Raw genomic sequence first — 24,810 nt, forward strand, 5'->3', positions numbered from 1 at the left:
AATAAAAGTTTTGAAACATGGATTAAAATAGTAGAATTTTATTTTTTTAACAATTTTCTGCCGCTGCGATATTCCATCCAGCTTCCTTCCACCGTGTTCGTTGTCGCTGCTTCATCATCGATCGATCCATTCCAACGTGTCTCTTCACCGAGGGTTTTCACTTTTTCCAGTTACACTTTCAAACAAACAAAACTCCATAACATAACGATACAACCGAAGAAGAAGAAGAAGATCGCAGTTCCCAATCCCCTACCACAGTTTCGCCAAATCGAAGCACATTGACTCGCACCACTTCCTTCGTCATGAGAGAGCCTAGAGATGAAGGCAGCAAGCCCCCCAAAAACTCATCGTCGGCTACCTCCTTTCCTCTCATTCTCGACATCGAAGATTTCAAGGTACGTACGCTGATTCGAGCTATGATTTCCTTCAGCTTAAAGAGGATTTCGTTTCGATGATTGAAGGAACGTGTTGTTGATCTGGATGTTGCTGGTTCTGTGTTAGGGAGACTTCTCGTTTGACGAGTTGTTCGGGAACCTCGTCGGCGAGCTTCTTCCGGCGTACAAATTGGAGGATGCGGAAGGGGACGGCGGCGATTCCCAGCCGAACGGGCATCTCCGAGCGCCGTCCGATGCGTCCAAGTACTCCTCGCAGGTAGTTGCGAGTCCGTTGTTCCCTGAGGTTGAGAAGCTCTTATCGTTGTTCAAGGATTCTTGCAAGGAGCTGCTTGAGCTTCGTAAACAGGTTTTCCTTCCTCTATCGATTAGTAGTTTTTATTTATTTTTTATTTTTTTATTTTTTGAGGTCTTGATTTATTGTTGTTGTGTTTTGGTTGGAAGATTGATGGGAGACTCTACAATCTTAAGAAAGATGTCTCAGTTCAAGACTCTAAGCATCGAAAGACACTTTCTGAGGTGAGTCTCGAATCTACTTGGTTTGTGTTATGCGAAAATTTACAATTGTTGCTGCAGAGCATTTGAATCAATGGGTGTGAGGTTGTTGTAGCTTAATTGGTATTCTAGAGTTTGAGCCTTAGGTATTTTGGTTGCATTAAATATTTGGAGGAAGAACTTTTTCGCTAATAGTAGTCCTATTAAACATGGTCTCAAACCAAAAAAATTCGCAATAATTTTATACTGTAAATGTTCCTTGGGAGTATATACTATTTCCCTTACCGTAGTCATTTTTTCTTTTAAAAATTTCATTTGTTAATTTTTAATGTTTAATTTTTGTGCATGTTTTTTTTCCTGTTCAGCTAGAGAAAGGTGTGGATGGATTGTTTGATAGCTTTGCCAGGTTAGATTCGCGAATTTCAAGTGTTGGCCAGACAGCTGCGAAGATAGGTGATCATCTCCAGGTAGAGAGTTCTTCTATGGTCCAACTATGTTTGATGGGATGGATTGCAGTCTCACATTTGCTTGTATTATTATGCTTTATTGATAGGTCAGTTCCTCCTTTGTCTTTGAAATACAATCTCATTTCCAGTATTGTTTTATTTTTTTCAGAGTGCAGATGCTCAGCGAGAAACCGCCAGTCAAACAATTGAGTTGATAAAAGTATTTCAGTTAGTTCATTTGATTTTTACCATTATTCATGTTAAGAAATTTTACCAATGGTTGGTTTTTTCTGCAGTATTTAATGGAATTCAACAGCAGTCCAGGTGATCTGATGGAGCTTTCACCTCTTTTTTCTGATGATAGCCGCGTTGCTGAGGCTGCTTCGATTGCCCAGAAATTACGTAAGAATTGAGATGCTTTTTAATTTCTATATTGCTTCAACCAAATTATGTCAGTGCTATGCTAACACTGTCTTTTTTCAGGGTCATTTGCTGAAGAAGATATTGGAAGACATGGAATACCTGTCCCTATGGGAAATGCAACTGCTAGCAGAGGATTAGAAGTTGCAGTTGCTAATTTGCAGGAATACTGCAACGGTGATTTTTTTTTTTATGAAAAACATTGATACATTAGCTTCTTAATATCACATGTTTATGTCCAACAGAATAATTAAGAGAATCATAGTTATGCGCATTTCCTGTTAAAACAGCAGTATTAAAGTTCCTTTTTCTTCAAGAATATTGTGACTGACAAAGTACATTATTCAATCTAAGAATTGTGTAATCTGTGCGGTTGTCTGCTTAATTACTATGTTTAGATTGAATTTCAAAACACAATTTTATTTATCAATGATGTTGACAGATTTCTGTTATTATGAAACAACTTCATCTAAGGGCTCTGTAATCAGGCTAATTAGTCATGTAACACTTTTTTATGATCTTCTGGCTTTTACTGTATTTGTTACTATGAGCATCTAGAATTCCAAATACAAATTGTGTTTACTAAACAGTGGGGGGCTCATATTTAATTTTCCTTAGGCATTTTGTGTTGGAATGCAAGTGTCTAGAGTTAAGGACATCTGATTTTATCAAGTGTAATCTTTCTTCAATTTGGTGTGAGCCAAATGCAAGCAAAATTGAGGATTTAAATTGCATGGGAATTTTGTTTACTACCTTTTTTTCATCTAATAAGAAGATCTGTAGCAAATGACTTAAGCTAGCCTTGGACACAATTCAATACTAGCTCAATTCTACCTTTCCCCATTACCAGGGTGCATGTTCAGAATTTTGCTTCTTGCTTTTTAGAATATAAGAACATGCTCTGATATTTTTGGATTTACTGACCTTACATAAAGTTACAACCAAAATATTTAGTGGCTGCCCATGAATGTTTAGATAGTGTTCTGGATTTCTTTAGTAATAAATGATTGATGATTCTTTCACCGTTTCTGCAGAACTGGAGAATAGATTGCTCTCTCGGTTTGATGCAGCATCACAGAAAAGAGAATTGACCACCATGGCCGAGTGTGCCAAAATTTTGTCGCAGGTAATAATGTTTTGTTGTACATAATTACATCCATTTCGTTTCCCCTATAACCCGTGTCGGCTTCCCATATTACTAGTTCCATTATTCAGATAACTTGGATTGTTTCATTGGTAAAATCAAACCAAGAAAAAATATTAATTGTTGTTTGTAGAAATAGTACCTGATATCATCGCTCTTTGATGTTCATGGGTTTTTGGAAGCCTTGTATTACTTTTTTATTTTAAATATCTTATAATTCTTAAGTCCCATAGTTGGATATCTCTTGTTTCACTTGTCAATATCAATTTCAGTATAATAGTCACTACATCAAATGGAGGCAGTGCTTGCTTCCTGGTTTCCCATACCTTTAAGGATTTTCTTTTTGGTCATTTTTTGCACTTTTTCTATTATCTCATTTTCATTGCTACTTCCTTTTTCATTCCTCTATTTCACCAAATTCAAATGCATCATTTGTCGATTGTTTATGATAATTCTCTCGTTAATTCCAGCACTAAGTAATAAAAGCGCTTAGTTTTAAATTTGAGGGTAAAGGTGTATCAGTCTTCCTTTTGCTTAAATTGCATTGTACTTTCTGATTTTCTAGATGTTGTATAGTTGCCAATACTATATGGAATTTAATTTTACTGTAGTTGGCCTGCATATTGATTAAATTGTATTTGAAATTTAACACATTTTAAAGAGTCCAAGCTTCAATTTATGATTATACAGTGCAGTTGTTTGAAGGGTTGCTTTCAAAATGTTTCTACTGTCTCTTATGCTTGCAGTATATTTTACTTACTTGCTTATAATGGAAATAAGTAAATTCCCTGGTTGAGTGCATTACTTACATATTAAATGTTGATTTTTTGGTAAATGAGTGCATCTACTTAGCTAAATTACTACTTGTAATACAGTTTAACAGGGGTACAAGTGCCATGCAACATTATGTGGCAACACGTCCAATGTTCATTGATGTTGAAGTGATGAATGCAGACACTAAGCTGGTTCTAGGTGAACAGGGTGCCCAAGCTAGCCCTAATAATGTTGCTCGTGGGCTTTCCTCCTTGTACAAAGAAATCACAGGTTTGAAATATACTTTCTGCTGTTAGTAAAATGAAAGTTTTCCTGACAGAATCAATGATTGACAGTAGCTTTTTACAGATACTGTACGTAAAGAGGCTGCAACAATCACAGCTGTGTTCCCCACACCAAGCGAAGTTATGTCAATTTTAGTTCAGGTACCCAAAAACATGGTCTTCAATGAATATTGTGGCCTTGAACAGGTTGTATAGTTTACTATATTCACAAAAATCAATGTTCTCATAATTCTGTATGCAGCGAGTTTTAGAGCAGCGAATCACTGCCCTTTTGGACAAACTGTTAGAGAAACCATCTCTTGTCAATTTACCTTCCGTGGAGGAAGGTGGGCTCCTATTAGTGAGTACAATTATCCAACTTCCTTCATTATTATCATCCAAGAGTCAGTTTAGACACAAGGCTGATACCAATGTGATTTAATTTGAGGTTTCAGTATCTTCGAATGCTGGCAGTGGCATATGAAAAGACCCGAGAACTAGCAAGAGATCTACAAGCTGTAGGATGTGGTGACTTGGATGTTGAGGGTAATGATTTAACTCTGAATATGCCTGATTTTCTTAATTGATATCTGGTGAACTCATCTCTAAATGGAAAAATGGTTTGGAACATGAATGCAAATGATACTAGAAGGACTCATGTTTGTTTGTTGGATATTTTTTGACAATTACACACATGGTTTTGTTGTGAAACTTACATAATCTTAGTTATATAGTGGGCATGACCATTGAGAATGCTTTTGAATTGTACTTTCATAATTGTCTGCTTGCTTTGGTAGTAACTTCTGTTTGGTGTGCAATATAAATGTTAGATCTGGAAGTATAATTATTACTACGGCAATTTTCGACTAGGACTTTTGACTTTTCTCAATTTTATGCACCTTACCCATCTTAGAAATATGTGGTAATGATATATATGTTTCATTCTTGTATTATTCATTTCATTCCCACTAATAAAGCAGTTTTCTAATAAATGTTACTCACGTGCTTTGTGATGAATTCAGAATATTCAAAATATTTATTAGGTGAGAAAGTTCTCTGTTTATTCAGGTCTAACTGAGTCCCTATTTTCAAGCCACAAGGATGAATATCCTGAATATGAGCAGGCATCTCTTAGGCAATTATATAAAGTGAAGGTTTGTGATTGTTTTAATTCTTTCCCCTTACACTTGTAATATGTGGAAAATGATTTTACGATGATTCAAATAGTACAAGGATCACTATTTATAGTTATACAGCTTTGATCATACAAACTAAGCTAGAATTATGGACTTCAAATGAGACCTGATTATTTCAAACAAGTAAACCCTGACCAATCATTCCAAATAAAGAAGTAAATATAATTAAATGAAGAAAAAATAATGCATGTGCACCATGCTTCATACTTTACAAGTTACAAAACTTCATAGGCTAGTTAATGGTTGTTTAGTGCTCATAGCTTGCTTGTAAGATCTTGGAATCCCTGTGTGGGTAGCCCTGTTGTTAGAACCTCTGCCAACTGACTTCCAAAGGGAACATATGTTGTCTCCTGGATGAAGGGCTGGCCTATTTCTACATACTGTTCTCATTGTTCTGAACCGAATTATGGTTTTCGTGTTGCAGAAAAGCAACTTCATACTTAACTCCAAGGTTACCAATCATAATTTCTATCAATAATAGTTCACACAGCCTCTAGGTCATCAAATATGATTTTTATTCATGACTTGAATCTGAATCCATTGATCCTGTTTTAAGGCTTCTTGTAGATCTTAATAGAATGATGGCTGATATAAAACTCTAGTGTTTCATGCAAGGTGTATAGTCAACACTTGACACGAACGGATATTTAAGGAAACATCCTTTTTCTTTTGTACGCACTTATATAATATAGTCTAGTCTTGTTTCTAGTTGATGTGAGATCTTTAACACACCCTGTTATGCTGAAGACCGGAGATGTTATGCTGAAGACCGGAGATCTCGAGCGTGAGAAAGATTTGTAAGTGGTCCGATAGCAGGTAAAACAATAAGCCCAACAAATCTTACTAGAATAGACTCTGATACCATATTAGGTATTGGACTTTAAACCTAACTCAATCTCACAAAACCAACTTATAAGATGAAGTTTGCACCCACTTATACATTGTAATTTGGCCTTATTTCTAGTTGATATGGTATCTCTAACAACATGATTGGCAACATAGACTTGGCAACTTTAGGGGATAAATTTACATTTGACTGCCCTAGGATCCAATATATCACAACGTGGAAGGCAACACAACCAAAGGCATAATGTGGTGAACTTTGTATACTAGATCAAGTTTAATTGTGGAGTAAAGTAGCTTGATGCACACTTTGTATGTGAAGGGAGGGTTGTCGTTGAATGCTCTCACTTTCAGCAATTGGGGTATGACTGGTCTACACAGTATGTAATGTGGTGATTATCAACAAGTACAACAGTTGCACCGGTGATGCAAATGAATGCCGATAGGGAATCATGTGCTGTACAAATATATGGGAAAATGTCTTTGAAATGCGACATGGCTTCCAGCAATGAGTCTCGTGGCAGTGGTCCATTCACTGAAGTTGCCAGACTAAAAGTAGGGGGTAGGACAGTGGTTGCAAAAATATTAGTGCAACGGAAGGTTCCACTAAGGAACTGATGGCAGCAGTGAAGCCTGCCTAAGTTGGGCAGAATGAAGGTGGAGTCTAGGATTTATGTGTCTCTGTGAATGAAAGTGAATATTATGTTCTGTTGATTCAAAGGTACAACACAATTCACCATTTATACAACTTGAACTTAAAACTAAGCTAGAATTATGGACAATTCAGACCTGGTTACTACAAATAAGAAAATTTATACCGATTAATCCTAGTGGAGGAATATATCTAATCAAATATGTACAAAAAAAAATGCGCAGACTACTAATTTACACATGTTACGACACTATTTGAGTTGGACTACGATAAAATTTATGTCCATAAAATATGCAGGTGGAAGAATTGCGAGCTGAAAGTATGCAGATATCTGATTCATCCGGGTCAATTGGACGCGCAAAAGGAGCTTCAGTGGTTGCTTCTCAACAGCAAATATCTGTTACAGTTGTCACAGAGTTTGTGCGTTGGAATGAAGAAGCAATCTCAAGATGCAATCTATTTGCTTCCCAGGTAATTAATTATTTGCCTTTATTTACAGGGCAGTGCAGTAATTGCTTAGGGTAACTGTAGTAAGGACCTGCTTCCAAGAAAGTTTTGTTTAATTGGATCAACGGAGCATAATGTGAGGTTCTTCTTTATATAGGCTTGTTTAAATTCATTTCTTGTTGGTAAACTAAATGTTTATTTGGAGAAGCATAAAAATCAAAGAGCCTCATTATGGTCATACTAAATGTGATTTTTCCTTGTATTATAACTCATCAAAATATTTTTGTAATAATTATCATCATTATATAATGTGTTTTTTGTTTGGCACTTAGCCATGCTTAGGTAGTTAAGCTCTGATATTTTGATATGAATTCAACATTTTAATCCTTTATATGAATAATTTGAAAGTGTTTTTTTACAGCCTGCAACACTTGCAAACAATGTAAAAGCAGTGTTTACTTGCCTGCTAGACCAAGTAAGTTAGTTTCACATTTTGTCAGCATTCAGATATTTGATACCTTTAGTGCATTGGAGTTCATTATTCGGGTGTCATTTTCTGTCTGTTTTTCAGGTTAGTCAATATATAGCAGATGGGCTTGAACGGGCTAGAGACGGCTTGACGGAAGCAGCTAATTTGAGGGAAAGATTTGTGCTGGGTACAAGTGTTACCCGTAGAGTGGCTGCTGCAGCTGCATCTGCTGTAAATACATGATTTTTTGCATGCTCTTGTTAAAGTATATATAGAAGCGTAAAATATCAGGTCATTTCACCAGACATTTTTAAGATTTATTTGTTGATATGCAGGCAGAGGCAGCAGCTGCTGCTGGTGAGAGTAGTTTCAGATCTTTCATGATTGCTGTACAACGATCTGGAAGCAGTGTAGCTATTATTCAACAAGTACAATTTGAGCCTTGATTTTTAATTAATATTTTTAGCTATTAAAAAATCCTATAACTGAAATGAGTAATTCTCTGCAGTATTTTTCTAATTCTATTTCTCGGCTTTTGCTCCCTGTTGATGGGGCACATACGGCTGCTTGTGAGGAAATGGCTACAGCAATGTCAAGCGCAGAGGCAGCTGCTTATAAAGGATTGCAACAGTGCATTGAAACTGTCATGGCTGAGGTTAGTTCTACCTGTAATATTATGAGTGATAACCAGTGGTCAACTACATTAAACATGATGGCTACTCTCTGTCTGCATAATATGCATCCAAGGTTCTGGGTGTTTCCTGTGTTTTCTCTTTTGCTGTTAAAGTTTGAATCATAACTCCTAAACTCTTAAATATTTCACTTTAAACCCCTTGACAGGTGGAGCGGTTGCTTTCAGCTGAACAAAAGGCTACAGATTATCGATCACCTGATGATGGAATGGCTCCTGACCACCGAGCAACCAGTGCCTGCACAAGGTGGACGTTTCTTGAAACTACTTAGTACTGATGATGTTGATATTTTCTGTAATTTATATCTGTGTATGTGAACTAGTCTGTTTTTACTTTGTCTGAACATTTCAATTTTTATGATTTCATTCTTCATGCATATTTAGCAAGGTTTCAAAAATTGGATCAGTTCAAGGATTCAAGGTCCAACTGAGTTTGTTTGCTTACATACCTATGAATATGTGAAATTATATAAAAAATATAATTTATGTTAGTAAACAAGTAGAATAATGGAGGAAAAGCCAAAGTATATCTCTAGCACTGGTTCACTGGTAAGCTTCTGCTTTTAATGGGTTGATCAGACTAGTCAAAACATCAGATCTCCCTTGTTAATCTGGTAGTTTTAAAAACAAGTAAGGCTGTATAGATTCTAGACACTATACTACAGATGCCAATGTTATTTGAGGGACCAAGTTTGAATCTTATTTGAAATAGATATCAGCATTGAACTTTCCAACTTTATATTCCTAACTAGTATATCTCTTGTGTCAGAGTTGTTGCTTATCTTTCCCGTGTGCTGGAATCTGCATTTACTGCTCTAGAAGGCCTTAACAAACAAGCATTCCTGACTGAGTTGGTATGTTGTTTCTAATCATTGAGTATGTTGATTTTGAATGAAGGAGTTGGCTGCTTGTACAGAGTCATTTAGGAGGATGATCTTCACAAGGTTCTTGCATCTTAAAACAAACTTTCATTGGTTGGATGTCTCTTTTCTTGTAGTTGACAGTGTCTATCATTTCTTTTCTAATGGGGTAAAGGGGTTCTTTTGATTGTTTGCTTCCTTGTTTGTGATAGTTCAGTCCCTAATGAATGTTTACTGATGAAGAAGGATCCATACTATTGATTCATTTGTCCTACTTTCTTTGAAACATGATGAATTTTGTCATTTTAGGGGAACCGCTTGCACAAGGTGCTACTAAACCATTGGCAGAAGTATACTTTTAATCCAAGGTAATTGTCTGGGACTTACATTCCTCATTTTCTCTAGCTTGTATATACATATTACTATAACAAGTACTGCTTTGATGTGGAAAAAAAAATGTTCATAAGCTAATTACAAATTAATCCTTCTGAATTTTCTTTCTTCACCTTATGTTTAATTATTTTCTCTGTGCACATCTACTTGTGTGTTTTAGGTTTTATGACAAGCCTTTTTGTTACCAATTTCAAAGTTTATGCTGACAGTAATTTATGAATTTTATATTTGTCACTAACTGGTTTTATAATATCCTGCTGATTGTCGTATACTCATGAATTGTTTTGCAGTGGGGGATTGCGACTGAAGCGTGACATTACTGAATATGGAGATTTTCTTCGTAGTTTCAATGCTCCTTCTGTTGATGAAAAGTTTGAATTGTTGGGCATGTAAGTTGAATGACATGCAATTTATTTTTTCAAATTCCCCCCACCACCCATTTTTACATACTAATTTCTGAGTGCTTTCTATAGAATGGCCAATGTATTTATTGTTGCCCCTGAGAGCCTTTCGACTTTGTTTGAGGGCACACCCAGCATACGGAAAGACGCACAAAGGTATAATAATTACATTGGATTTGTAAATAATGCAATGCTTTGTGTTTTATTGTTGGCTGTTATTATTATATTGCCATCACATCGTTATAGAATGGCTAATAATGACATTTATATTAAAAAAAAAAATCTTTTCCTGTTCCTGTTCAATTTCCTTGCACTCTTAAATAGTTTCATGAAGTGTCTGTGGGGTGAGTGTAATCCCCGATCAGGATATTAATTGTTCCTTCACACCAACACTTCAAGCTTAACCATTGAATTCAAGCTTGGTTACTACTGAAGCCAACCTTTGTGGGTTGCTTTAAGTTAATTTGGTTATTTAAGACGATTAGTAAGGATTCAAGTAAGATAAGTGGATCAAATTAATGATTATTCGATATAAAAGAGATAGAAGAAAATGTTAGGGAAAACTGTTGAAAGTTCTGTCTAAATGGTTTGACTAAAACTTTATTTTTGATAGTCAAATAAGGTTTACTGTTTATGTAGTTTGCACCACTTGTTAAGATAAGTCTTGGTGGTGGTGGTTATTAGTAAGCACCCCTCTCCAGCACACAAAATCCCAGTGAACAAATTAATTAATGTCCTTGCGTATGATTGGTGATGACAATGTTCATTTATCTGCTATGCAACAGATTTATTCAACTTCGGGATGACTACAAGGCTGCCAAACTTGCGTCCAAACTAAGTTCCTTGTTTTCTTAACAAAAGTGAGCCTGTGATCTGATCTTAAAATCTCTGGTTATGACTGCATTCACCTGTTTCCTGGCTATGTGCACTAACGCTTGTACTGAACTCATTGGTGGTGTTAGAAGAGTGATTTAACAATTTGTTCGACACAAAATTATAGGAGGTTATTCGGTAGCCGTTTTAGTAGAATTAAATGTTCTTTCTTGCTGAATATTTGGAGGCATGAATAGGAAGGGAGACCAGGTAGATTTGTATTTTATTTTTTATGCATAGTTTTCTGTTGTGAATGTAGTTATATTTTTTTTTTCTGCTTGCGGAGATGCTGATTTTTGGTGCTAAGTGGACCAGGCTTAGACCCGAGTAAATATAGTGAATACTTGGACTCGTCGTGTAAATTAGTTTTTGTATGGAATGCAACGTATCATTATGGCGGTACGTGCCATCTGTTAATCAGACTTCTCCGAAGAATTATCTTCTTCAACAAAGAACATTCTTATCATAATAATCTTGGGGCAAAATGACCTATTATTAGTCGTATGTTGAAATCATTTACCTCGAACTTGAGATCTAATTTCTGATTGAACCCCAAGGTAGAATAGGGAAAAGCGAATACAAACAACATAGTAGGACTTTGTAGTATACACACAACATAGTACGTAGCTACTGGAAGGAGTAACTAAAATGCAAGTTACAACCACCCAAACTACCTAACCTCCAAGCTATAGCCAATTTGATGTTATAAAAGAAAAGTTTGTTCAATTAATCTAGGATCATTTTTATGGTATCAATGTGATTATAATCAACTTTATTCAGTGACATTAAATAAATAATAACTTCAATTTTCATGACAAGACCGTTACTTTCTTCAATATTCATGGAAGCTGTTTGTGCTTCTCCCTGATAACCTTAGCTGTCATGTTCTAGCTTGTAGATCGGTTAATCTGTTCTATACTAAGGAACGAACTAGATAAATATTCGTAGAAAAGTAGATAAAAATTGATTTTTTTTTTCAGTAGCTAAATTAATGTACATCCAAGATAAAAACTGCTTTTTAAAGTTAATGTAAGTTTCTATAAATTAGTTTAAATAAAAATTAGTTTTGATTTCTGAGAACTTTTTCTAAGAATGGTTTTGGAAAAATATTATCCTCTGCTTTAATTAGTAACAAAATGGAAGTTACAACCAGACTAACCGCTTACCTAGCTTGTTGTGAGTAGCAAAATAGAATGCATGGATAATGATATTTGTGGGAAGAGTGTGGGCATTCTGAGTTATTGAAAATGTATCAAATACCTTCATTGGATTCTTTCTTGCAAAAGAAGGTTTTTCTTTTCCTTATTCTTTTTGTTTTCTTCTTTCCTTGTACTTTTTTAATAAATATTTACTAAAATAAGCGATGTGCCACATTATTTACATGGATCTGCATTTGAAAAGTCCATTGCTGAGGACGATTTCTTAATTGGGTATTCAGATTTTTTAACTTTAAGTGACTAGTCAATCTAAATCTACATTGATTTCTTCTTGCTTATATAATTTTTTATTTATGTCTAACTCTAAAATGTGTTCTCTAATACTCGCTTTGTACTCATACTGGCAGCAAAATTAGTTACAAGCCAAAATTGAGCTTTGAAATTAAAGTCATATAAAAATCATTACTTGCAAGAAGATGACTTAAAAGTTAAAAGTTCCAATTATGTTGACATATCCTAGGAAAATGAAAGATTGTCATTTACAACTGCATTAGGTCAGGGGATTGAATAATCCACATTCAATGACTATATTTTCTAGTGATAACAACACTTTTTTAGTATACCTTTTCTTTTATTGTTTACTTCTGCTTCGAAATTTTTAGAAATTGCAAGATATAAATAAACTTAATTAAATACAGAGTCACACTCTCATAAACTAACTACTTTTTTTTTATGAATACGGTCAACAACAAAAATGATTTTGTTGTTTCAACCGAATTCAAAATCCGGAAGGCTAAACTCAATTCCCTCTTATGCAATAACTGGATCTAGAAGTAAAAGTTGTTTAAACTCCCTCAAAATTGGGTGGTCTAGAAATGGTTAAATAAAAAAAGAAAATAAGTTATTTTAGACTGAACGATAGCTATAAAGCATTACTCATGTTACCCATAGCAGAAGCTCGTGATTAATTACCTCACTAATGGAGCAATCAAAAACCAGAAATAAAGTGATGAAGAAGGGCATGGTATGGGAAGAAAGCAATGAGAAAGTGAAAGTAATTAACAATGCTCCACTCAGTTTAGTCCAACGTAATGCAATACCCTTTCTCAAAGCAACACCAAATTAAAGTCACACTTTGTAGCCGGTCTCCAATCACAAACAAAAGTTCCACAAACTCTTATTATTTTACTTTCACAACATAATAATATCTTGCAAATTGCATTTTCTTCTAATTTTGGGACAAAAGCAGAGACATCAAGTCAAAACCGCAAATCACGGTTTAATCTGTTCAATTTTCAAGTTTTCTCCACCCAGTTAAACCAAACCAATTGATTCTAAATAAATAGTCAGAATTCAATGGCCATATATAAGTGTTTGTATTTATATATATATCCTAAAGTAAAAGAGACAGAGAATGCCGAAATTAGCGTAATTGTTAGCATGCCAATGGTAAACGCAATAAGTGTCTCATTCCTTATTTGTTTCTTAATTATTGGTAACCAATATAGAACTTTGGTACTATTATTAAATCCCTTCTTAGTTGGCTCATTGACAATATATATATATATATATATATATATATATACATATATTAATTTGTATATTTTTTTATGGCTGCATTATCTTCTGTAGTGAATAAAGAATGCATTGGACTAATTTAATTATATGCAAATATCAAATCCTCCACGTGTTGTGTCTGCATAAACTCTGTAATCTGTACAGAGTCTGTTCCGGAATCATTCTTTTTGTATATTTTGTATTTTTTATCTGAACCAAATAGATCCGTTACCTTCATAATGTGTTCTTCCTACTTTTTAAACTCTATTCTTTATTCTTTTTTAAGGTATGTAACGTATACTTTCAATTTTTTTAAGGTTTAATTAGTTAAATGTTACCTATTTTGGTTTGGACATGTCACTTTGATATTTATTTTTAAAAATGTGTCGATCTAGTATTAATTTTTGAAAAAATGTCTTAATCAGATCATTTTCAGACAAAAATTATTAAAACCGTTAACTTAATTCATGACTTTTACTATTAAATTTTAATATAAATATCAATACTTAATTTTGTAAATCATTACTAAAAATGACCTAATTCAAAAGTTGGAAGTCAATTGACATCTTTTTAAAAGCGGATACCAAACTGACATATATAAATAAAAGTGGGTATGATCCGATTAGTTAAACCATTTTTAATACTCTGTACTGTTTACGTGATGAGTTAATATATGTATCAGTTAGATTTACGTTTTAACGGTTAGTGTACTTATTCACATAATGTTTATATGTTTTATTTTCATTGGGTATGCAAACAACCAAACTTCTTACATTCACATATTATGAGAAAAAAATAGTAATAAACATCAAACACAAGTTGCAAGATCTGTCACCAATGTGTTGTGTGTGTATTTTATTTATTTATGCAAGATCTATGCACTTAGATGCAATGTATGCAAATAAATAGATTGAGATGAGGTCAAATACTATGGCCCATGACATATACAACGTTGTTGTTGGTTTCTAATAATTATGAAAAATCAAAGCTCACACATGTTTCTGCATTTGAATTTTGTCTTCTGCTTCAATTCATCACTGATCCCACATTGATTTTTTACAACACTATTCTCTATGTTGTTATCTGTAAAATCACAGTGATCACTGTAAAGTGTTAGAAAAAAAATTGCTTCAATATATATAATCACTTAAAAAAAGAACTTTCAAACACGTGGTGGGTGTAGTAGAAAAAAAAAAATGAATGCGCATGGTTAACACGACCCAGAAAAACTGAATATTATTCAAAATGTTGCGTCAAAGACAAAAGTCTCATTCGCGTTAAACAATCGCAACTTGTCTACGGTGAGTTTTGTGTGTTTGTTCATTTCAAAAAGTTTAGAACATGAGATAAGATAATTTCTAAAAAAGTGTCTTTAAGTCACACAAAAACATGATTCATAGATGAAGTCAATGATAATTAATGTTGAAGAAAAAAATTCTGTTTCTTTCAGTGTTTTAGGCTTGAAAGAAAAATCAGTACTTACACAAAATAAACAAAAAAAATAAATGTTGCATTACCTAAGAGTTAAGGAAAATTGAATTAATTAAAAGGGACCAATTACCTAATCGATTAAAATATTTATTTAATAGGTTATCAATTAATTAATTATTAACTAAATAATGAAGTTCATTCAATTAAATTTATGCACTATATAGTTCTACTCCACCTATGTATAAATGTCAAAATATTTATTTAAAAAAATAAAAATCAGACAATTAAATTGTACATACTTTTTCAAAAGAAATTAATATATATTTATCTATAACAATATACCACATTTTAAAATATCTATATCACCCTTTAAAATATATTATTTATTAAATTTTTAAAAATTTATCGTTATACTTTTATAAACTTTTTATATAATTATTTATATCTACTTTTTTTTATATATATTAACTTAATAACATTACAATATACTTACCTACTAATATAATATTATGTATGTTTAAAATAATGTAAATCACATTGTGCTTTTGTATTTATTTCCCTTCGACGTATTATAACAAGCAATGGTAATAAATAATGTACATATATGAAAAATAAACAGAAGAAAATCTATACATATAACATTTTGGTTTTCAAATATCTCTCTCACACTTGTTCAATCAACAAGTTGCTTAAGACATGCTAGGTAGTAAATAACACGAAGTTTTGTTTAAATTCCAAACCTTTTGCATGCAACTCATCAATGGGGGTTATTCATGATGGAAAATAAAACAATTATTAAGTCTATAACAGTTTTTAATTAATATTCTTGAGACTTTGCTATCTAAACTTTTTTTATATTTTAGGATAATTGGTTGCATTCAGCTAACAGAAAAATATTTTAATATACTCTAAGAAAAAAAAAACAAAATGCCACTAATGGTACCTACCACCACCACCACTTGAAGGGTGGTTGATTATGTTCTACAATTGGATTAACAATAACATCGGAGATTAATTAAGCCTAAATTATTATTTGTCCATATATTCAATTACACTGTTTAAATAACTAAGTTCACTCTATTTACAGAAACAGTATCAAATAGTGCAGATATCTGTTACTAATAAATTTATCTTATTATATAAATAATGTTAGATAATTATGTTAAGGAAGATTTTCTTACTCTTATTCCTATCTTTAGCACGTGATCGTTCATTAAAGAAGCATTTGGTTAATTCAACAACTCAGTTTCCTACTGCACATCAACGTGGCTGGTAGGTTGTTATAATGATAGTCCTAAATTAAATTAACAAATACTGCTCCTCTAATTAATTAATATATATATATATATATATATATTTTAAAATTGAAGAAAATACTTTAGTTTAGTTTTTTTTTAATAAGGACAGTAACAATATATTAATTAATCATCTCGAGATTAGGGTTTAGGATCGTAGAGCGCAACTCAAACATTGAGTTTAAGTGTTCAAAACAGTTTCCACCTGCACCAGTTTCCTACTGAAAAAGGAATTCTGAAATCGACTCTTGGTTGGTGAGGAAGTACAAAAATTTCATTATTTATATAAATATATATATATATATATATATATATATTTATATTTATATTTATATTTGAAAGTATATGAACTGAAGTGTATGTATAAATGATTAGTTGGATTGTCAGTCATCATACTGATCTCTTTCATGAACACTTTCATCGTAAGTGGAAAGAATAATTTGTTTTCTAATAGGGTTTTAAAATGATAACGACATAATAAATAAATAAAGTTAATATTTATTTGATTATGTATTTTCTTCATTATATACTTTAAACATTATACTGAATACGATATTATCATATACGTCAAACCTATCATATATGATGGTTAATAATTCAAAATAGAAAAATGTTTTTTGATTTATCACGAATCCATTTCTAAAGACCTTTGTACTTTATGTATTAATACATTTTTAGAGTATTTTTTAATAATTTATTTTCTAAAAAAAAAAGATAAGCTTTTTTTTTTCTTTTAACTTTCCTTTTCTGATAATTAATATACTCACCCTAATGCAACTTTTAGAAACTTCTAAATACGCAAGTCTGTTAAACTTGCAACAAATTTATATATGTTAATGATGAATTATGAATATTGTTTCACTAAAACATTGTTAATAAAATTATCCTAAAATAGATATTAGTAATTATATAAATATACAAGCTCATTAATATTGTGGTGCAACCACAACTTAGGGTTTGAAAATCAAAGGTGATGATGACGTTGAATGGTTGAGTTTGGATTGAAAGTAATTTAGTTTGATTGTAAGATTAGCCTATTGCTTTCTGGTGAAAAGTGCTTTTCCAAATATCCTTGTTCCATATTTAGACCTAAAGCTTTGGGAACAAACAAACACGTCCTTAGTCCGATTCCCACAAAATTAACGTAAAAGACAAACATAAAAACACAGTAAATGGTCCATGCGACATGAGCTTGACATAAGCTTTTAGATTCTTGCGAGAAAAAAAGGTCGGAAAAAATCGGTAGCAACAAGTAATGATAAAATTATATAAACGATTAAAATATCACTAATGTAATTTGTATAATTTGTACCATTCAGGGAATGACCGACTTCAACATGCTCATTTCAATTCCGACCCAATAATAAAACGACAAGTTTCATTAAATATTTGTCATGGACCGAGGTGACAAGCAAGGAATTCGAGCAGGATGTAGGCCGAGTTTCTCGACAGAGAGTTAGGATAGGTGTACTATCCAGAGATCGAGGTTGGAATCCGAACTGGTTCCATTTTCAAGTAATTTTCGACCTACTCGGAATACTTAGTTAAGTTGGATGATTAGTTGGCCCAAAACCCAATCCATATGTGATAGACCCAGCCCATTAACGAGATCAGCGTGGTCCAAAGAAAGCAGTTCAAAGAATTCCTTGGATATTCTCTAAAATATTAGGACAGAAAGATAAGAATCGGTTGCTGATATTTTGTCACACTAACACGTCTTCCTACAAATCAGATAAGTATGAGATCTATATAAAGGATAAGAGAAGAAAAGATAGGGGAACCTTTTCTTGAAATCAGAACTACTAAACTCCAAAGAAGAAAAACACATAGCCACCGTTATAAGAGTCAGAAGGGTAGTTTGTTCTTGGTTTTCGTATCCTTGAAATTCAAGACCGAAAAATAATTTTAAATTTTACTATCTATTTTTTTTTTTTATTTGATGAGATACTAAGTTCATACGTTCATTTGTTTTTTATCGGTAAATGAGTTTAGTTTGAAAAATAAAGGAGAGCGGATTTTTTTTTGAATGGGTATATTTGGGAGAAAAAAGTTACACCTTAATCACTAATATAACTAAAATGAAATATGTAAAATATTGAAATCTGGATTCTGTAATGCAGGATTATTCTCATGGTCTTATGGAACTATCTTTGCCAACTATATATACCTCACAAAAATTGAGTTTATATAACCTACTTCACTAAATTTTGGCTTAATGAATTTTGGATATGGTTACCTTAAATAGTAGTGGGACATTATGAATTAAATATAACATAAACAATGTATCGATAGGCTACAAATTGTATTATAAAAATTGAAAGTACATAGTATTTAAATTGTTTGGATTATTCACGATGAAAAGGCAAATTTATTCGTAAACGTGCTGATAGAGTAATTTTTTATACGCACGGTCGAAAAATAAGAAGGCTTACCAAAAAATAAAGAAAAAAAAATGAAAAAGAAGCAATATATTGTTAATGACAATTATTGGTTGGATTAACAAGACAGGAAAAGTGAAAAGAGGCAGATTAAGTATTGCAACTTGTGTTGCTTTAAAGCTTTACAGATAAACAGAATAAATTAATTACATAAATAATTACACAAGATAGGAATAATAACCTCTCAAATAGCTATAATAATCATATGCAAATGTCATTAAATTTTTTTTTTCACGTCTTCTTTTCCACCACTTTTGTCTCTTTTTTTTTTTTTTTTTCTTTTTACTATTAATCACGAATCTCTCACTTCTCTGATTTTTCATAAACATAAATAATAGCAACTACGTGTCATTAAACAATTTCTTCATATTCTTCCAACACGTGACAACGAAACAATTCTCACAAACCCCGCTCCTAATCCAGCTTAACATCAAACAATATCCTTAATCATATTCTCAAAATATAACAAAAAATGCTTAACAAGCAGTTTTTAAATAAACCGACCCATAAACATTTATAAAAAAATAAAATTAATTGTGATCAGATATAACCATATAAAATTTTACAATGTAAATATATAGCTACTAAACTCTAATAATACTTTCATAATTTTTTATCGAACCGCAGCCAGCATACTCTTACCTTCTTCTCAACTTTTTTACTGTTTTTCTTTTCATTTTTTATTACATCATTTTCCACCCCCACCAATTTTTTTTTTTTATATGGTAAATGTTAATTACTAATCAAATTTGAATTAAAAAAATATAATAGTCACTCTAATCCAACATTATAAGTAATTGTCCTTCCCCTGTCTTTCGGCACCTTCACCATCTCTCTCTTTCTTGCTATCAGACTAAGCCGCCATGACTAACCCAAAACTTCCCTACGCCGGAATCTCAGATTCCGGCCACCACAGTTCTCTCTCCAAAAAATCCTTCTACAAGAAGAAGCTTTTCCTAACTCTTTTCGCCACCCTCCTGGTGGCAGCCTCCGTAGCGGCCATAGTCGCCGGAGTGAAAAACAAAAAGCAAAAATCCGACAGCAGCAGCAGCAGCACCCCTCTGTCCCTCTCCCACCAGTCCCACGCGATTCTCAAGAGCGCGTGTAGTTCTACATTCTACTCAGAACTCTGCTTCTCTGCTGTGGCTTCAGAACCCAACGTCACTCACAAAATAACCTCTCACCGTGACGTCATTCAACTCTCCCTCAACATCACCACGCGCGCGGTGGAGCACAACTACTTCACCGTGAAGAAGCTCACCACCAAGCACGGCCTCACCGAGCGCGAGAAAACCGCGCTCCACGACTGTCTCGAAACCATCGACGAGACCCTCGACGAGCTGAGAGAGGCTCAGCGCGATCTCGAGCTCTACCCCAACAAGAAAACACTGTACCAGCACGCCGACGATCTCAAAACCTTAATCAGCGCCGCCATAACCAACCAGGTCACGTGCCTCGACGGCTTCTCGCACGAGGACGCCGATAAGCGCATCCGCAAGGCTCTGGAGAAAGGCCAGGTGCACGTGGAACACATGTGCAGCAACGCGCTGGCCATGACCAAGAACATGACCGACACCGACATTGCCAACTTCGAACAGAACATGAAGCTCCGAGACAACAAGGTTGGCCAAAATAGAAAGCTCTTGGCGGAGGAGAGCAATGCCGGTGCTGATGGTGGTGTTGTCTGGCCGGAGTGGATTTCTGCCGCCGACAGGAGGCTGCTTCAGGCAACGGCAGTGAAGGCTGATGTGGTGGTGGCCGCTGACGGCAGTGGAGACTTTAAGACGGTGTCGGAGGCCGTGGACGCTGCTCCGTTGAAGAGTAGTAAGAGATTTGTTATAAGGATAAAGGCTGGGGTTTACAAAGAAAATGTGGAAGTTCCAAAGAAGAAGACCAACATCATGTTCTTGGGTGATGGAAGAACCACCACCATCATCACCGCCAGCAGAAACGTCGTCGATGGTAGCACCACCTTCCACTCCGCCACCGTCGGTGAGTTTATCGATCCTTCCTTCATTAGCATTTTTATTTTTTCTAACCATATTAAACAAACACAATCACAAGTCCATAACATTTAACACCACTTACAAATAAATTTCTACCAATAAACCTAAAATTCTATTTTCTCACTTCTTTCTTGAGAATGTAAGTATATACAAAAAGATGAATATAACGGTAACGTTGGTTTTTAATTAAGGACCCTACCATTTGTAAAAAGGTGTGGTCACAAAAGATGTTTGATATTCGATAAGATCGTAAAATCTCTTTCATTTTATCCTTGTCGTGTTTGTTTAATACGTGTTATGTTATGTTAGTAATGTAATTTCCTTCTAAAAAATGCTGTGCACGTGTTGTCCTCAGAAGATGCTTTTTCATTGATTTTGAAGGGTTGTGACATTTTTGTTTCTTATGAACAATGACAGAACGCGGAAGTTTCTGACTAGTTACAATTAATACAAAAGTTTTCTACATTTTAGTACTGTGTATGTGTCAGAAAATTAAGTGAGAGATTAAAGTGTTTGTTAATCTCTTTTTCTGGTTGATTCAGTGAGAGTGAGTTGTTTGTTAGTGTAATGAATAATAACTCGTGGTGAGTAACATGATTGGTGTAGAATATGGTTAGACCAACGACAACATAAATAAACAATGTTAACTCCTATGATTTTGGGATATTAAGGTCCCAAAAGGAGACAGCAGGAACAACAATTCCAGGTCGGATCGCAGTGTTGATCTTAACTTTTCACCATAACAATGATTTAGAAACCTATTTCTTCAAGTTCAACAATCATTTTCAATAAATATAGTCAGCACCCACATGGATTGGTCTCCATTCTCAGCACAAAAACTATTTTTTTTGTTGTTGTTTTCTGCCATTTTATATTTTAATTTAATTCTCGTGTCTGTTTCGAAATCATTTTAAATACATCTTGAAGATGGCTTTCTTCTTCGGCTGGTAAATTTTCAAAGGTCTCTGTGTGCTGTCGTACACTGTAAAATATGATTGAAAAGAAAGCATTACATGCATTAGAAAATTACGTAAATGTTGTGTTTATAGATGACTTTTATTATATTCTCAAATAAATTACATAATTCAAAACCAATATTTTTCTTCTGACGATATTCAATTAACCAATCTATGTGTTGTGTCACTTTTCCACGGGCACTATGGATTCCCAGACCGAAAGAGACACTATATTCTTTCTACGATTTGATATAAAAAAAAGGTTTACACTTTTTTTTTTCTATAAAAGTTAAACATGTTTTTCAAAAGTTACTGTTATACCTGTTTGGAGCATTTCTCTATAAAATGTGTTGAGAAAAAAAATATGATAAAGTAAACTTTTCTATAAATTAAAATTAATTTATATACGAGTTAATTTTTTAAAGCTTTCAACATATATAAGAGATCATTTTAATTTATATAAAAAGTTCTTTTGAATTTTCATTTTACTTTTTATAAGCCATTATGAAAAAACTACACCAGCTAAGAGCCAAATTATGCCTAACTTCTAGGGGAAAGGATTGGGATACAGCTAGACAAAATTTATTTAGCTTTTTATATCAGCAATTTTATTTAAGTTTGGCTTTATATATGCCATTCTAGTTGTCCCGTCTTTCTCGGCATTTCTCTTTTCCACTTTCTAGCCTGAATTTGATGCCACCAACATTCATGCATGATGCTGTTCTCTAATTGGTTTAGAAATTAATTTTAATAATATGTTATGAATTTTTTTTTTTGTTATACTTATGTAGAATCAAAACTTTAGGTCTAATTAAAAAATAATACTTTTCACTAATATAATATATATAACCTCTTACTTGCACAATCTAATCACACCTTTGCTTTTCCTTAATATGTTCAGCTAACCCGTCATTCATTATCTTGTGTGATGCTATAAAACGTTTGAGAAATTATGACAAGGATATCATAAAGATATCATATATCTTTTAATTTTAATTCTATAGATGAAAATATCAAACTAAGATCTTTGGTTTAATTGCTAGTAAAATCCAACTTGCATATGTCACATCTTATTTTGTATTATACCTCATCTTAGCCTAATTTAATAATATTCCCCTAAGTCTATTTTATATATATATATATATATATATATATATATATATATATATATATATATATATATATATATATATATATATATATATATGCCTTAACCTTCGGTTAAGGTATATATATAGTTGTTGTACCTCTGAGCTGTAATTTGTTCCCACGTGCCTCAAGAGAAGCATACAATTTCAAGTCTCAGTTTTGTACTTACAATATGCTTTCCGTTTAATAACACTTGGATCACAACATTGCTTCTGAAACTATTCAATCATATAGTCTATTTATGGTGCCTCTTGTTTGAAGAAACAAAATGAGCATACCTCTTGTTTCACATTTCAAATTCGAGTCCAGATTCTCTAATATTTTTTTATGTTATCCTCTCCTAAACATTAAAAATATATTATATTAATATTTTAAATATTTTTTTAATATATTTTAAAATATCAAAATTAGTGATATTCGATATATTATGAATAACAACTTAAGAGAGAATCCAAATTCTTCAAATTCACCGTTAAAATAAGTTGGTGATAGATCAGAAGTAGACACCAATCAAGGAAATTCAAATTGAGGTTTGAAAATATTTAAAGAAAGATGAATACACACCTCACACGCAACCCTAGGGTCTAGAAAGTAAAAAATGGTTAGATCGATGCATGGCTTTTCACTCTTGTCCCGTGTTTGGTTCATCTTGTGTAATCAATTTTGAAGTCACTTTTGTTTGGTTTCGGTGTTGCAGCTGTGGTGGGTGAAAATTTTCTCGCCAGGGACATAACATTCCAAAACACAGCAGGGCCCTCAAAGCACCAAGCAGTGGCTCTAAGAGTAGGAGGGGACCTCTCAGCATTTTACAACTGTGACATCTTAGCATACCAAGACACTCTTTACGTCCACAACAACCGTCAATTCTTTGTGAAGTGTCTGGTTGCAGGGACGGTGGATTTCATCTTCGGTAACTCTGCAGTGGTGTTCCAAGACTGTGACATCCACGCCAGGCGTCCTGATTCGGGCCAGAAGAACATGGTGACGGCCCAGGGAAGGGTAGACCCTAACCAGAACACTGGCATTGTGATCCAGAAGTGTAGGATCGGTGCAACTTCGGATTTGGAGTCTGTGAAGAAGAGTTTCAAGACCTATCTTGGGAGACCCTGGAAGGAGTACTCAAGAACTGTGTTCATGCAGAGTAGTATCAGTGATGTGATTGACCCTGTTGGGTGGCATGAGTGGAGTGGTAACTTTGCATTGAGCACTTTGGTCTACAGGGAATATCAGAACACCGGGCCTGGTGCTGGAACCTCTAATAGGGTGTCTTGGAAAGGGTTCAAAGTTATCACTGATGCTGCCGAAGCCCGGGCTTTTACCCCTGGAAGCTTCATTGGAGGCTCTAGCTGGTTGGACTCCACGGGCTTTCCTTTCTCTCTTGGCTTGTAAATTAGGTTCAGCTTGTCATTGTTACATGTTGTTGTGGAGTGGTAGGGAGGAACAAAGTTGACCCCAGAATTTGGAACAAAGGAAAAGGGGAAAGAGTGATTGATGCAGAGGAGTTTTTTTTTTTTTTTTCTATTTTTAGAAAAATGTATTTGACTTGTATTGGTTGGGTTTTGGAACACACCATGTTCTTCGACCTTAGGCTATTTATTGTGATATCACCCACTGCCTAAATAATGGTGAAAATAATGTATGTTAAGATATTGCATAATTAAGAAATTGGATTATTTTGTTTTTATTTTACAAGGTTTTGGAGACTTAGAATTCCTCATTCCAAGGTTAACTATTTACAAAGTAAGAATTGAACTCAATCTTAAATAAAAAAAATTTTAGCCATGTTATCTTTTATTCGGTCTGATTCAAGATAGTTCAATATGGTTTACATGCTTTAATCTAATCTCATCCGCTGATACATGACATGAATATTAAAAGAAGGAAACGAAACTAATCCAGACAATCGTTAGCTTAAATAAACCGTTTATTTTATTTGAAAAAAGAATTGTAAATTTTTAATTATATTTTTCTTTAATTTATTTTCTAATATTAAAAATAAAACCAATTATATATATATAAAGTCATTTAAATAATAATTATAAATATTACAACAATATGCATA

At 33.5% G+C, this 24,810-nt stretch overlaps 2 protein-coding genes across 2 annotated transcripts; both read left to right on the top strand.

Annotated features, from left to right (window-relative positions):
- Positions 1-38: 38 nt before the first annotated feature.
- On the top strand, positions 39-11,176 carry SEC10 (exocyst complex component sec10). The gene is made up of 24 exons (XM_028051516.1): positions 39-395; positions 502-741; positions 837-911; positions 1,253-1,354; positions 1,503-1,553; positions 1,630-1,735; positions 1,817-1,930; positions 2,788-2,879; positions 3,773-3,941; positions 4,020-4,096; positions 4,197-4,295; positions 4,390-4,480; positions 5,003-5,088; positions 6,923-7,096; positions 7,494-7,547; positions 7,644-7,772; positions 7,877-7,969; positions 8,050-8,196; positions 8,382-8,479; positions 9,002-9,086; positions 9,402-9,460; positions 9,776-9,874; positions 9,959-10,042; positions 10,672-11,176. Exons 1-24 carry the CDS (start codon positions 303-305, stop codon positions 10,739-10,741), a joined length of 2,487 nt encoding a protein of 828 aa, XP_027907317.1. The 5' UTR covers positions 39-302; the 3' UTR covers positions 10,742-11,176.
- An 8,246-nt stretch (positions 11,177-19,422) lies between these two features.
- LOC114166671 (pectinesterase-like) lies at positions 19,423-24,432 on the top strand. Its single transcript, XM_028051432.2, has 2 exons — positions 19,423-20,629; positions 23,446-24,432. Exons 1-2 carry the CDS (start codon positions 19,501-19,503, stop codon positions 24,135-24,137), a joined length of 1,821 nt encoding a protein of 606 aa, XP_027907233.1. The 5' UTR covers positions 19,423-19,500; the 3' UTR covers positions 24,138-24,432.
- The last annotated feature ends 378 nt before the right edge of the window (positions 24,433-24,810 follow it).

Source organism: Vigna unguiculata, chromosome 10 (genome assembly GCF_037176805.1).
Source record: "Vigna unguiculata cultivar grain cowpea cultivar isolate G323 ecotype 2 chromosome 10, ASM3717680v1, whole genome shotgun sequence".
In the NCBI taxonomy this organism is placed as follows: domain Eukaryota; kingdom Viridiplantae; phylum Streptophyta; class Magnoliopsida; order Fabales; family Fabaceae; genus Vigna; species Vigna unguiculata.

What these genes read in the sequence shown, in the direction of transcription:
- SEC10 (XM_028051516.1), top strand. Translation starts at nt 303, where the DNA reads ATGAGAGAGCCTAGAGATGAAGGCAGCAAGCCCCCCAAAAACTCATCG. An exon ending in TCGACATCGAAGATTTCAAG is followed by an intron (nt 396 to 501) that starts GTACGTACGCTG and finishes GTTCTGTGTTAG; the next exon opens with GGAGACTTCTCGTTTGACGA. An exon ending in TTACTTGCCTGCTAGACCAA is followed by an intron (nt 7,548 to 7,643) that starts GTAAGTTAGTTT and finishes TCTGTTTTTCAG; the next exon opens with GTTAGTCAATATATAGCAGA.
- LOC114166671 (XM_028051432.2), top strand. Translation starts at nt 19,501, where the DNA reads ATGACTAACCCAAAACTTCCCTACGCCGGAATCTCAGATTCCGGCCAC. An exon ending in CTTCCACTCCGCCACCGTCG is followed by an intron (nt 20,630 to 23,445) that starts GTGAGTTTATCG and finishes TCGGTGTTGCAG; the next exon opens with CTGTGGTGGGTGAAAATTTT.